Below are 15,249 nucleotides of genomic sequence, written 5' to 3'. Positions count from 1 at the left end.
ATGAGCAATTTTATTATTTAATTATCTATTTGATGATAAAAAAGTACTGTAAGTAAAGGATGCCTCCTCCTGGATAAAGATGGCTAAATGCATTCAATGATGCTTTCTTTTTCAGCTGTGTGAATCCTTAGAAGAACTTCAGAATATGAATGCAAAACTACGGAACGAAGGACAAGGAATGTGGGCTGTGCTCGGTAGAATTATTGGGCAGGTTGGTTCCGCCCCCTTCCCCATTCTTTCCGCCTTCCCCTCTTTTTAATGTCTTGCTGGCAATATTCCTAAGAATAGCCTTTTCTGTTTGTCACTTTTTGTGGCTGAAAAGATATATTTGATAAAGTCCCGGCCTCACTCTGCAAATAATGATCTCTGATTGAAATCTATCTAGTGCTCTGCATGCGACCTGCTTGGAACCTGTAGCTTAATTTTGTTTTTGTATTAGCTATCCTGTTTGCAAAATTCTTTCATTTGCTGTAACTGATTGACCTGTCATTTGTGATGTAGCTAAACCTGAAGCACAAGTTAATCTAGTTGAATTCCTCACTTTCCCCCCCATTCTTATATATGATTGTACCTTTCAAACGGGGGGGGGGGGTTAGGGGGGAGGTATATATATATTTTTGTGCTCCCTTTCCTGAATTTCATTGCTAAAAGAATCCATCATTGCTGCTGTTATAAATTAGCAATGCAGATGAAATGTTTTCCATTTTGGGTCTAAGGCTATTTCTTGACAGCATTAATGACCCTTTTGTCGACTCTTAGCTGGGTGCCATAGCCTACCAGTTATTGTACCACTTGAGTTATAAAGAGTGCGATGATTGTAAATCAGGAGAATCAAATATTTTATTGGACCATATTTTCATTTATGTTTAGAAAAGGCCCCTTTTTTTCCGTTTGGTGCTTGTTCCGCCACCATTTCCCCAAACTATGCAATTTATCTGATCTAATAAGTAGCTGGCTGTGTTTAAAACACTGATGAATTTCATTGGCCTTTCATTTCATTGCACTTCTTGTCGCAGCTTTCACAAAAGGCTGTAAATCGGCACAGTTTAACAGATTTCTCATGAGCGTGACTGCACTTTACATTCCACTCTCAATGAAAAGCAGCTCCTGGCTTTTGTGTATGTTCCTTAGTTAAACTGTTAAGATTATATAAAAGGAAATGCTCTCAAGCAGTTGGACTTTAGGACAGCTATAGCTGTATAAGTGTTCTTTTGGGTGATGTTCGCGGTTGGATTAAAAACGTCTGCAGAAGTGCTTTTCTGCTGCACTGTGCCGGGATGTTTAATCCAAGCAGGTTTAAAGGCCTGTCTGTATACGTGAGAATCTGTCTTCATAAATAGATGTTTGCCACTAGTACTTGCCTATCTTAAAAGAATGAATTTCACAATTCACAAATGTGTTTGCCGGTGCAATCATTTAATAATAATAAAAAGTAGCAGTTTCATTTGCACAGCTTGCATGACACTTCTTTCCAGTTGGTTGAACAGATGCAGGCCCACAGGGCCACTGAGAAATGACTTTGATAGATGGTTGCTGTCTGTGAAGCTAGCACACTGCAGATTAGTAGAAACCCGAAGAGAATCTCTCCTGCTTTGTGGAGAGTTTGGTCCAATAAGATAATTTTTCTAATTAACCTATGGAGCACCACTGTAGCAGGAATGCTGAGGAAAATAAACTGCCTCAATATTCTTTTGTGAAGTGTGGTGGATTTTTCTTTTTTCTTTTTCCTTTTAACCTTCTAAACTAGCTTGTCCTTGTCTGTCTCTGTTAAATCTTCTTCTGTTAAAGGGGAAAAAAAGTTAAAAAGCCAGGACTTGTTATATCTTTGCCTTTTTTTTTGCATTCAAAATATGGGGATGCAATCTCATTTTTCGTGAATCTAGCTTGGGATAAAACACAGAGTGTAGTCATTTTTGGAACCTGACTAATCAGGTCTGCCATAATTTGGGTGTAGCTAAATTTAAGTAACTACTGAGTTATAAACAACAGAGAATGTTACATCACACATCTCTCTCACAAATTATTCTTATTCTTCTTCAAAACGAATAGAAACTGAATATCCCATCAATTCTGCGGGCACCTAAAGAGAGAAAGCCAAGTAAAAAAGAAGGTGGAACCCAGAAGACTACAACCCTTCCAGCAGTCCTTTATAGGCAAGTAGTAAGAATATGTGGCAATATCTATTGACTGCAGATAGAATGTCTGTGTGAACTGAAATATTTACTTTGAATAACGGAAACTGGCTTTTATATTTTCAAAGGGAGAGACTCCATTTGTCCCAGGAGTCTCTGGGGCCTCTGTTGGGCATCCAGCACAATGCAGTCTAATGAAGTCTATAACACCAAGCCTCCATTTTAAGCAAGTTTCAAACTGCAGACTGTGAGGCTCTGCCAACATGCCCTGAAATGTGTCCCCATTTTTTGTTTTAACATAATGGCCAGGCTGACGACAGATTCTGGAAAATCTAAAGCTTGTGGTTTACTGCTTTGGCACATTTTGGTTGGTCCTAATAAAACTGTATTGTACCACAGCTGACTTTGGAATTGGTGTATGAATCAACATAGCTGCATATAGCTTTTGAATATAAATTGTACATCTTTTATCTTTATTTCTGGGTAATAAATTTATTAATGCGGTCATAGACACAATTGGTCTAGGTACAGTTGCAGAGCTCTAACTCAGGTTTTTAAATGAAAAATTTAACATTATAATTATAATGGTAGGATAAGACTGTTAGGTTTCACCATCCATTGGTAGGACTTCAAAAGAAATTTCTGTGTACAGTACTGGAATCTTTTTTATGGTTGAAAGATTCCCACATGGTTCAGAAAAAAACTGGATGCAGTAATTATGGACTTGTTCTATGTATATTGGAAATTACTATATTTAATATTTTAAGTGTATTATATTTAATAGAATATTTAATATTTTAAGTGTAATATTCTGTTTTCAGTTGGGAAATCAGTGTGTCATTGATGTTAATTACATGTATTTGTTACTCTGTTTTTAACGGTTTATCATTAAGTCACTAAAAACCATAAGCCATTTTTTTAAAGGTAAGAACTTTCTTGCTTATTAGGTTAGAGCATATTTTATGCCATCATCCTGTCTCCAGAAGTATTTCTGGGAAGCTCTCAAACGGGAAGTGGCAATGATGGATATTTCCTATTCTAGCATCTGATAATTAGACATTTGTTACTTGCAGACATGGAAGTTCCATTTAACTGCCATAACTAGTAGCCACTGATGTACCTGTCCATAGTTCTGACTGATCCTTTTTAAAAAGCCATCTAAGCTTGTAGCCTTTACCACATCTAATGGGGATGATTCCCACGTATTAATTCTATGCAGTATAAAGAAATACTTCATTTTTTAAAAAATCCATAATCTACCTCCAGTCATTCAATATGAGTCTGATTCTCTTTGTCACACTATCATAACTGTATAAATTACTGAAGTAACTGTGTTTGTAAAATTAGCCCTTACACTTTAATGGCATATGGCTATATGCATTAAACAATGACTGACTTAATGACCTCTTGCATTTTGCTGTGTAAATGGTCTGAAGTGCTAGAATTAGATGTTGACCAACAATTGTACCTGACTGTTTAAGTCCAAGACCAAGGATAGTTTCCATCACCTGCTGTTCTTCTCATGTTTGCTTGTTTTTTTAAGCTGTGAATTCAAATGGTTGTTTACAATCTCTCACAAATTGCACATACTAATAGGATTGATCATGGTGCACCTCTTGCAATATGGAGAGAGTTTTACTAATTCAGTTTCATTCATTCTCGCAGCATTGTAAGTGAATGCAACTATTTCATAGAGGAGGACTGGAAAAAGAGTTCTTCGGAGCTGTTCAGGGTTAAATTGAGGTCTCTCACATGTCAGGCCAGCATTCTCTCTGCAGGGCTGAACTGACCTCATTGGGAACTTAAAGAAAATGCTTGATGCAGATCAGTGTATCAGGAGTCACAAATGGCTATCAGACATGTAGAGGAAATATTAACCATGTAAACGTTAACGATAATTCAGTAAAGTATGTGCATTGTCTCAAATGAAACTTTTCTCCTGCATTTCCAAGTTGCGGAATTTGCAAGAAGAACCATGATCAACATCTCCTTTTGCTGTGTGATACTTGTAAACTACATTATCATCTTGGATGTCTGGATCCACCACTTTCAAGGATGCCAAGGAAGACCAAAAACAGTTACTGGTACGAATATTGTAAATGCATTTTACCACAGTGCATTTTTAAAAAACCTGAAATTTAAATCTACAGATAAGAGAATTTATTTCTATCATGCTTTCCCCCCTTTCTTCCCAACTTTTTTATTCTGTGCCTTGTAAATGTTGAGTCCTTCTGATGTTTCCTCCTAATTGTGACAATTGTTAAAAGTTTTAATTTTTTTCTGGATGTGAGTAGAGATGTAAAATTTCAAAAAAAAATTAAGCCATGGGGAAAAAACTCATTTTTAAAAGGTGTTTTTTTTGGGGGGAGGGGGGTGTTAAGGCATTTAATTTTGCGGAAAAATTGAAATATCTGCATTATTTACTGCTCTAAACTAATTTTACTGCTTTAATATGCATAATTTATAACTCAGTACATAACATTGTAATATTTGACATTTATGGAATTTAAAAGTTATAAATGCCTTAGTTTTCTACAAGCAAAATTGTAAATATGGGCAGTACTTGAGAGAAAATACCAGGCTGATGCAACCTTTGCTATCTTAGCAGAGAACCCTAGTTCTGGCCAGGTGCTGACTTCTTTCTTTTGCAGCTGGTCAGAGAGAACTCAGTTCTCAATTAAACTTTCAGAATTTTTCTCTTGAGGGTTTGGTGCAGGTTTTGTCCCACCTTCTTCTGATACCCATCTTGAATGTAAGAGCTGTATATGTGTACAGCATCTTGTCTTCAAAGTATTTCACTCATTCCAAAAATAGGAGTTTTTTCAGTATTCACCCATATTTTCAATTTTTCTATTGAAAAAATTGAAAAAAGAGCCTAGGAGCCTATGATAAAACAGCTTCTACCTTGGAGTTTTGCCCAAATACCAGAGCATCTGCAGTATCATTGGTGACATGATGACATAATTTTTGGAAGTGACATCAATGCACCGATGGAAGCAAGACCTAGGTGTAAATTTGTGGCTGATAAGCCCCCCGCTTCATAACTCCTCCCTTCTGGTTGTGAGATGGTACCTGACAATCCTATTCCTGGGTGACCTTGGGCCAGTCACAGTTGTCTTAGAATTCTCTCAGCCCCGCCTACCTCACAAGGTATCTGTTGTGGGGGGGGGGGGGAAGGGAAGGAGTTTGCAAGCTGCTTTGAGACTTCTTAAGGTAGAGAAAAGCTGGATATAAGAACCTATTCAAACACCCCCCCCCCCGGTGTCTCCTAACTAGAGGCCATGTCCACACTACCAACCCATCCACCACCACCACCCCTGAGAAATCTGTAATTCCCATTTTCTTCAAACAGTTTGCTTCATGGATGTTTTCTGCTAATGAGAACACTTAGCTTGTTGTGGGTTCTTATGCTATGATAAATACTTTCGTCTTAAATGTGTCTTTTTCTTTTTGTTAATGCTTATATGAGCCAAACAACATGTTGCCATATACTCATCAGGAATTTCCATCAGCAGTTCTTAGTCCTGTGATGTAGGTTAGGCTGTGTGGGTGGCCCAAGTTCACCTAGCGAGTTTGCATGGCAGAACAGGGATTTATACCAGGGTCTCCTAGATCCTAGGCCAACACTCTTAACAATTACACTACTGCAGCTCTCATGCTGCACATGGAGGCACAATTGTGGTGAGAGCACACCCATTCATCTAGTACTGCCAGTGGATTATGGGATCTTACAGGCAGATGTAATGTTTGGGCTTCTACAGTGGTGGCATATAGTTTCTAAATATTGTCCCCTGGCATGTAAAATATTACTATCTGCTTCCACTTACTACCTAGTTGCATACTAGTTATTAATAGTAAAGTGGGTTGTTCATGCCAATCACGGAAGTAGCAAAGCCAGATCTGTGACACAAAAAGTAACAGTTTCTACCAAGTTGATGAGCTGTCAAAGCATGCAGGAAAATGACTTCGTGAAGTAATCACGAAGAAAAATCATGCCCCCAAAAGTTTGAGGACTAAGCATGCTCAAGAAACCAACAACAGTTTTTTTCTAGGAGGAACAGATGATTGAGTACCTATCATGCAGAATAACACCTGCAGACATGGTAGATTTCTGCATGGTGGTTGTAATTTTTTAAAAGAATTATTAATGCAAAATAACCTGATGAGGAATGAGCACTCTCGTTGCCCTTCTAATGTTGGGAGCAGAGGCTGTTTCCACACAGCCAGAGCAGTGGGGGCTGAACGGCCCCCTGACTGCACAGCTGGCAGAGGAGGCTCCGCGCAGCCCCACAAACGGCTCCTTACCTCCTCCTGGCTTCCGTCGCTCTGTGGAGCCAGGGAACACACCCCCATGGCCAGAGAGACAACTGCAGGGACAAAGGCCAGGAGGCATGTCCCCTGGCCTCCACAGAGCAACAGAAGTAAGGAGTCATTTGGGGCCAGCGCGGGGAAAACGCCGCCTTCCACCCGCTGCCAGCAGGTGGAAGATGCTGCTTTTGAAAAATCTTGCTCCCCGTCCCTAGGGCACTGTTATTGGGCTGTGCAGAAACAGCCAGAGAGTCAGGTAAAGGGAAGAAAAAGCAAGAGCAAGATGGAAACTTTGATATGCTCAGGACCCTAAGTATTGATAATACCAAAGGGAGATATTGAGAGGAGACTTTCCAGTCATTTATTCCCATCCTTAATCCTCACTTTACTGCAGGCTCCTCAGCTCATTCATTACAAAAAAGAAAGCATTTTTCTATCCATGCATCCTCCTAATTTGCTACCTATTAATAGATAATTGCAGTGATCTATAAAATGGTGAAAACAATCATGTCAAATATCTAAATTGTTATTTCTGTATCTGCTGGACACATGTAAGAATCCTGAGAATCTCAAAATGTATTTTTAAGTATGTGTTGAGCATAACACTTGTCCAGTGGAAGAATAGCTGTAACACTTGTCTGTCTTGTTGCCACTGGGCAGTGTCTCCTCCCCACGCACTTTTGTGTACAAAATACACTTTTCCTATTTGTATTTTTGGAAAAATGAGCTAAAATATATCTCGCTTCATCTGGGACTAGTTCATTTCATTTGGATGTTTTTCCCCCTCTAAAATCATAAATTGTGTTTTTAAAAAGCTGGTATCTTTTTTGTTGAAATTGCAGGCGAGGTAACGTAATTGTATTATGCTGGAGCACTGTTGATTTTTAATCACCGGATTACATTGTGTTGTCATTCACTGGTATTAGCTTGAATTGAAAAGGTTCCTTGAAAGCCATCTGATCAAGAAGACATCTCAGTGATTGTAGGTCAAGGAGATACCAAGACTGTTTCTTTCACAAAGCTGGCTTGTCTGTGTCATGAATTTCATGCTTCATCTACACTTCTGATCACAAATGTGGTTTTCACTTTTAATTTAGCTGGGGTATATTCACTGGGCTAGGATTAAACAGAGGAGCAGGGTTTTATTGATTACACCCTTTTCATCTTTAGAGGTGTCTTGATATATCCTCTTCAAGATCAGGATGAAGGGTGCAGAATAAGACCTTTGTTATAAGTAGTTGGTAGAATGCTTGCTATTTTAGGCTCTTTATATCATGCATGCAGCATCAGATTATAACTTGCCCTGGATTTTGTTGTCAGTGACCTCTGACAAGTGGTCAGAGGTGGTTCTCAAGATTGTGCTTACAGAATTTGTTTCCTAATTGAATTTCTGAGGTGGAAAGCCAATAAGGTAGTAGGGTGGGTCCTGTTCCTTCCATTTTACTGAATGTGGCTCTTTCTCCACCAGATACTGTCAAATTGCTCTTTCTCCAACAGAGATGTTAAGTCAAACTGAGGAAGGCTTCTTAGCTTGGAGAAAGACTTCTTGAAGGATGGTTGGATCTGTGCCCTAGAATGGTACATTTGTGATTCAAACATTCTTGTTTTGAAGAAAATGAAAATACTGAAACTTGCAGCAGAAAAAAATGTGCACAGACAGAAATTGCTGACTGGTTTATACTGGTCTACTTTTTAACAGCGGCGTACTGGGGGAAATGGCGGCCGGAGACATCCGTTCTCTGGGTGCCTCCCCCCCACTATGCCAGGGGCGGGCCCCACCCTGGAGCCCCACCCCCTCCTGACAGCCTACAGTCCCTTCTGCCCTTCCCTCTGAGGAGGACAGAAGCAACTGGAAGACTCTGTGCTGGCGTCTTTGCTTTTATAAGCTTGGGGGCAGGATCATGCCCCCGAGGGGCGGGGACACCTTCCATAGCTTATAAAAGCAAAGGCCCCAGCACGGAACCTTCCAGTTGCTTCTGCCCTCCACAGAGGGAAGGGCAAAAAGGACAGCCGGCAGCTGAGAGGGGAATGAAGCTTAGGGGGAGCTGGGAGGGAGCAAGGTTTGGGGGAGAATCCTCTGGCTTCCTTGGCCCCACCCATGTTGATGATGACATGGACGGGCCGACGGTACCAGAAGATGACAAGGCACAGGACTTCCTGCTTCCTTGCCATCTTCCTGGTCACGTGGGGGGCCGATTATGTGCCCCCACGTGACCAGATCAGTGGTGCCTGGGGACAGAGGGTACCCCCTGTCCAGTGGCGTACCTAGGCAAACTGTAGCCCTGGGCAAAACCTGTTTGATCCCCCCCCCATGGGCAGCCACCCTCCCCCACCATGACCAAACAATGATTTTTTCCACCAGGTTGTTTCAAAGTCACCATCACATTATAGAACATGCCCCAACTCACAGATCTGAACACAGCAATGGGCCATGCCACACAGCAGAAATATTTTTTGAAAACATTTTCAAAATACTTTCAAAATGTTTTATTACTGCTATGAAAACATTTTATGGTGTTGTATCCAGTCCCCCCAATTGGGGGAAACAGCATCACTTTCAATGTTATTTAAACTATAGACCCCAGATTCTCCCTTTAAGGTGGATTTAAAAGGAGAATCTGGGGTCCCTAGTTTAAACAAGTGATGCTGGAATCCACTCCCAAACAGCATCATTTTCAATGGTGCTTAAACTAGGGACCCCAGATTCTCCTTTTAAATCCACCTTAAAGGGAGAATCTTGGGTCCCCAGTTTAAACAACATTGAAAGTGATGCTGTTTTGGGGTGGATTATCCCTCACCCTGAAACAGCATCACTTTCAATGTTTAAACTGGGGACCTCAGATTCTCCCTTTAAATCCATGCCAGAGGGGATGAATATAATAACAACAACAACAACAACAACAACAACAACCTTTCTTAGGCATTGAGAGAATAAAAGAAAGAAAGAAAACAAGCATTGGCAGGAAGGGGGTAGATTTAAAAGGAAAATCTGGGGAAATTTAGGGGGTGCCTGCTGTCAGGGGTGCAATTATTGAGATAGCAGCACCAAAATTTCAGAGTAACTTCATGAGACCCTACTGATGATCCCTCCCAGGTTTGGTGAAGTTTGGTTCAGGGGGTCCAAAGTTATGGACCCTCAAAGGTGTAGTCTCCATCTCCCATTAGCTCCCATTGGAAACAATGGGGGATGGGGGCACTCCCTTTGAATCTCCTGAAAAATCCCTGAAATTTTAGTGCTGCTAGCCTAAAAACTGCGCCCTCTGCAGGCCAAAAACGGAGAAACAGTGAAAATACAAAAAAATTCCACAAACGAACCTGCAGTTTTTGCGCACACCCCCACAAGGGGGCACCCTAGGCAACTGCCCACTTTGCCCAATGGGAGGAGCGCCTCTGCCCTTGTCCCTAAGCAAATACGTCACTGCTTTTTAAGCTCTTAGGTTGGTTTAAGACAAATACATTGATATTAACACATCAGAGGGATTAACAAAGACATGTGACAAAATCCCTCCCACTAGTTCTCTGTGTCAGTTTTTTACTCTCCCCTACTCTTGGTCTTCACTCCTTCATCCAGGCTTTCTTCTTCTTTCTCTCTGCCCATTTTTCTGTTCCTTTGTTCCTTCTTTGTTCTCTTGTCTGCCTGCCTGCCCTTCCCTTTGCCAATCTGCTTGCCTGCTCACTTGATGACTCTTTCTTTCCCATCAGTTCTTTCTTGCCTCTGTCCACTTTTTCTGCTTGCCCACTGTGTTCCTCCTTTCTGCTTATTTGTGGTTCCAGTCTTATTTGAAATGGTGAAGGAGAAGTGAAAATGCTGTCTGATGGAGATCCATGACCAGCTCTAGCTCCCCAATATTACCTGTATGAGATGGCTGTTGCCGTGTGGTTTTTACATAGCAACTTAGGTTGCTAGATCAACTCCCCATGCAGCCCAAAGAGCCTTCTCCCCCCACTCCCAAGACTTCTATATATTTGCAGATTCTACTGTTTTTGAATATGGGGGTGTTTTATTTACCCCTTTTTAAAAAAAAGTTTGGCTTTTTTCCCTTCAATCTTGGAGGGGGTCCATTTTGTTTGTAGAAATGGTTATGTTGGCCTGTGTTTGTCCCCTATGGATTTTTAAAATCTGTGCAGGCATGGGCATGTTATTGGCTATATTATGACATTGATAGTAAAGAAGGTACCTGCAGTCTTCAGCAGTTTTGGGTCAAATAGAAAGAATTAGGTGCCCAAAAGTCAAGAATAAATTCACATTAAGGGCCAAATGATTCAATTATGAATATTATATATTGCTTTTTTAAAAATAGCAACACAGGCGGGGTCCTTTGTAGCCTATACTATGAACATATTTCCACACAAATACAATACTAAAGGACATAAAAATCCAATTTTTGATCATCTGGCTGAAATGCCTTAGGGCAGGGTTGAAAACTGGATTTTTATATCTACTGGTGTTTTTAACTGGCAATAAACGTATATGTTTTATGTGTATGTGTGTGTATATTCTGTTATAATATTTTTATTATATAATTTTCATAATTCGGCCCTTAATTTATTCTTGATCTTTGGGTACTTAATTATGTTGTTTGGGGTTAAGTTTTTTTTCCTTTTCTCTTCTCTTTGCTTTTCTCACACTAACCGTAGGATTCTACTATCATGGTTGTCACAAAAATGGCCTAACATTGCATGGGCTGAAAGGGCTCAGGATGCTAACTTAGCCCTGCTTCCCAAATCTCATGTTCCCATTTGTGTTCCCTATTCTGTCACTAGGTTGACCCTACTTCAGCATGGGCAGGGCGTTACAACAGAGAATCTCAGAGCTACACTGAGTTATATTCTGAGTTAACACTGGCATTAGACTTAGTTTCCCTTCTACTGTTTTCTATCCCAAACATACTGACTTTAGCATTGTGCTGAAAATATATTTGTATCAGAAGCATACTCTGGGTTTGAAATCCAACTGTTTTTAAGTACATCAGGACTCATTATGCTGTGTTATGGAAATTGTCATTTTGTTTGTCATTGTAGTGTACCATAATTGTCATAATCCCAGTAGATAGTTCTTTTTGCATTTTTAGAGGCTAATTTACAGAAGAAAGGTCATCTGTTGTCAGAAAGGGTGCCTGTTGCTTGCACAAGTGTAACTGCATGGTTTTTCCTCTTAGCCTTTTTAAATAAACACTTGTCTAGAAACTGTATTGCAAATTCATATCCAGTGAGCTGTGACTAAGACAGTGTCTCATTACGCAGAATTACTGCTTTGTTTAACCGGTAAGAGTGAAATGTGGTTGACATTTACTCTATGATTCTGTAAAGGCACAAGTCTCAGCATTCTTCTGTAAAATGTCTTTGCTCAGAAAATTTCATTGATAAGCATTCATAAGCACAGTAGTTCTTTCAATGGTATTTCCAGTTGCGTCTTGATGTGAACTGCTAATTTTTATTGCTTTAAGGAGATCCAAACGTATGACTAAAATGTTGACGGTCCTTTCTGTGTTCTGCCTTTTAGCAGGCTTTGGATTGAATGGTTTCCCGTAGTTTTTAGGGGTGAGGAAAACTCTAATATTTTCTTTGAATTTAGCTACTATCTTTGAGGTGATGAACTGATTCCCCCCGCCCCTCAGAGGTGACTTCTCCAGTGTCTGTTATTCTTTAGAAACAAATTTAACACAGGATTAAAAATAGCAGCATCTAATGAAACAGCAGTCCTGTATATCCTATAAAAAACAGTGTTGAGTTCTGAATTTCCTTCTTATTGGTGCAAAATGGGGGAGAAAAAGGAATGATGTGCAGTCTAATTTTGGTACTGTTCCAGAGACTCTCTTTACATATACAAACCCAGGGTTATATCCATATGGCTTAGGGTTAAGCTATATCTATACAGGTCTCTTTCCCCACATGCTGCTGAATTGTAAGCTGCTTTTAAAACTCTGAGATTAAAAAATAGTATACGAAGGAGAGGGTGATGCTTTGAAAATAGCAAAATGCCCTATTAAATTCTTCCTGTACAACCCTCTGGATTTGAGAATGTTTTGCTTTGTAGGGAAAATCTTTTTGAGTCTTTGGTTTTTTGGGTTTTTTGAAGACTGCTGCAAAAAGGCTGCTGTGGTATCTGCTGTCTTCATTTCGCATTTGTCTGTGCTTCCAGGCAGTGTTCAGAGTGTGACCAAGCAGGTAGCAGTGACATGGAAACAGACATTGCCATGGAAACTTTGCCAGATGGTACTAAGCGATCAAGGAGACAGATCAAGGAGCCGGTGAAATTTGTTCCACAGGATGTACCGCCAGAACCAAAGAAGATTCCTGTCAGAAACACGGTAAATGACAGCTGAGTTGGAAATACTCTGTTCTGGTTTAAACTAAAAATTCTAAGAGCATCATGAATTTCAGTGTGAAAGGTTTATAATATTAAAAATGAATATATTTACTTAAAGGTTTATATCCTTTCACTTCCCATGTACCTAGTTTAATACATTTTAATTTTTGTGGAGAGGCAAACACTTTGGATATAAGCAAGGATGCGTAAGAATGCAACCAAATTGGCTTGAGGCACATCTCCTCCCACATTTGAGGTGGGAGATTATTACAGCTTTTTAAAACCTTTCGTTTAATAGGTACAAAGTGTATCCTGGGATAGGAATATTTTAAGTTCGGATAGAAAATCTATTCCTTATGAAACCTTCGTTGATTTGCATGTTCAGGTCATATAAACGTTCCACGTGGAAAGAGTTTTTGATGAGGTGCACCTGATCCAGAAGGGGTCACACATGAGGGTACTGTTAGATGGTCATCTGTAAATATGATGTCCCTTGTGAATGCAGAAGACTTTTAATAATCTTATTTATTACTTAATTTTTTTTTTGCTTCCATTTTTGTGGCTAAGTCTTTCATGACTTCATGTTTTTTCTCTCTCTGAAGAAACAGATTATTTTCATGCAGTGGAAATATATTCATCGAAATGGGTTTAGTTGTCTCCCCCAACCCAAACAACTAGCATATTTGACTGAATCATTTAATTTTAGGGAAATATTTACTTCCCTCATTGTGTGAAGCTAAAGTATTTGATGCTTCTAGACTTAGTTCTAATTCTCAGAGGCAAGGTGTGAGGGTTTTTTATTTACTTAGTAATTTTGTCTTGTGGCAGTATGTTCTGTATTCTGTAACTAATCTATTTTTAATGAGGTCTTGCTGCAGTCACTTGTCAAAGCTAGACAATAAACTTAAGTCACTTAAATCCCTCGTTCTGGGATGTGTGTGTGGTTTGCTTCCTTGACAAGATTAACCTTCTCTGTGTAGACTATGGCCTGCTGTGGGTGATTAAGTTCTGTTTTATAGAAAATGTTCCCTCTGTCGCACTGCCTTCTACTGCCTGTATTAATGCCTGACAGCATTCTGTGTGTCAAGAAGGGGAAATAATATGCTGGCAAAATGCAACATTAGTTTTATTTTCTCTGCTTTTAACAAAAACTTCTTATGAATGAGTATGATTATGTGTCAAGCTGTAGTATAACATCTGTACATTTATTTCTACCAGTAAAAAACCCTGTCATGCTACAGTTCTGTGAAACTTTTACTGGTCCAGGTGAGATGAGGACTTAGATGAATTTATGTTGTAAGGATGAACTTCGCAACAGAGCATAAATATTTGAGAACAGACACGGTTTTCACTTTATTCCAAAACATATTTGGTAAAAAGTAATAGAAATTATCATGGGCATCCATAGGATCCCGCCTCACATGATACAGCCACTGCCAGCATTTTTCACCTGGCCGGGAACCATAAGAGTGTATACAGGGTGTATACAGACTCCACGGTGTTGTTGGGTTTTTCCAGGTGAGGAAACAAAACAGTATATATATATGGCAGCTGCTCCAACTTTATAGCATTCATTTATATAATGTATTTAGCATATTTCTATTCCATCTTTTCTCCCAAAGGTTCCAAGGCAACTTGTAAACATATGCCTACACGTAAGTCAGACAAATACATCAAGTAAGTCAGACTAATACATCATCAAACAGTCCACAGCAAACAATCTGAGAAAAACAAAAACATCAGCATCTAAAACATCAGCAAAATGCCTTCTGAAACAAAATTGGCTTGCATCTTTATTTAAAATACTGATCAGGAAGTTGCCCACTTCTCACCCCTGAGTATACTGTTCCATAAAATAAGGACAGCATCTAAAAATCCCATGTGGAGGATATCATATGCCTGGAAAATAGAACCAGCTGGGAGGAGCGCTATTGGCACTTTGGCTTTTATGCAGAGGTGATCCCTTAGATGATCTTGTAACACTTTCTTTTCAATGACTGAAGGCCTAAAAAACATGTCACATCCAGCCCTGTGGCTGCATGGAAGTATGGGAACCTGTTTCTGCAATGTATTTTTCTTCTTTAGTGGCATAATTCTCAACATGGCCAAATCTGTGGATATATAGATTGCCACCACGATCAAACAAGACAGATCTTTCTATGAACTTTATAAAGCCCCAGGTATGCAGAAAAATCTGACCCTCCCCCAAATCCAAAATAGAAGTGGCAGCTGTAGCTTAAGTTCTGTTAGTGGTCGTTGTGTGAGGTTACTAAACAATCACAACAAACATTCGTTTCTGTCAATAATAAGCAGGTAGAGGGATAGAACTCTTGTTGACTTGGGGGGCTCATTGCAGCCAGGCCCAGCAGCAACCTCTGGGTAACTTGCTACCACTTGATTTGCATGACTTGCTAAGGCATTGCTGCCCCACAAAAGCCAGTTTGGTGTTATGGTGACAGTTTTATAGTAAGATCTGAGAAAACCCAGGTTCATATCCCC

The 15,249-nt window shown here is 39.8% G+C and overlaps 1 protein-coding gene across 10 annotated transcripts in view; it reads left to right on the top strand.

Moving 5' to 3' along the window:
- The window catches only part of PHF14 (PHD finger protein 14), a 155,731-nt gene that overhangs the window by 36,775 nt on the left and 103,707 nt on the right, over positions 1-15,249 (top strand). For 9 of the 10 annotated variants that reach the window (XR_007245796.1, XM_048511563.1, XM_048511567.1 and 6 more), the window contains exons 11-14: positions 116-211; positions 2,050-2,153; positions 4,085-4,216; positions 12,583-12,751. Coding sequence is in view for 9 of the 10 variants with exons in the window: in XM_048511563.1 (XP_048367520.1) it covers positions 116-211; positions 2,050-2,153; positions 4,085-4,216; positions 12,583-12,751 (501 nt within the window). In the remaining variant the exon portion in view is untranslated. The remainder of the gene's footprint in view (positions 1-115; positions 212-2,049; positions 2,154-4,084; positions 4,217-12,582; positions 12,752-15,249) is intronic. The other variant, XM_048511569.1, reaches the window with a different exon arrangement.

The sequence above is a fragment of the Sphaerodactylus townsendi genome, linkage group LG11, assembly GCF_021028975.2.
Source record: "Sphaerodactylus townsendi isolate TG3544 linkage group LG11, MPM_Stown_v2.3, whole genome shotgun sequence".
Classification (NCBI taxonomy): Eukaryota; Metazoa; Chordata; class Lepidosauria; order Squamata; family Sphaerodactylidae; genus Sphaerodactylus; species Sphaerodactylus townsendi.
This window is presented reverse-complemented; position numbering and strand designations above follow the sequence as displayed.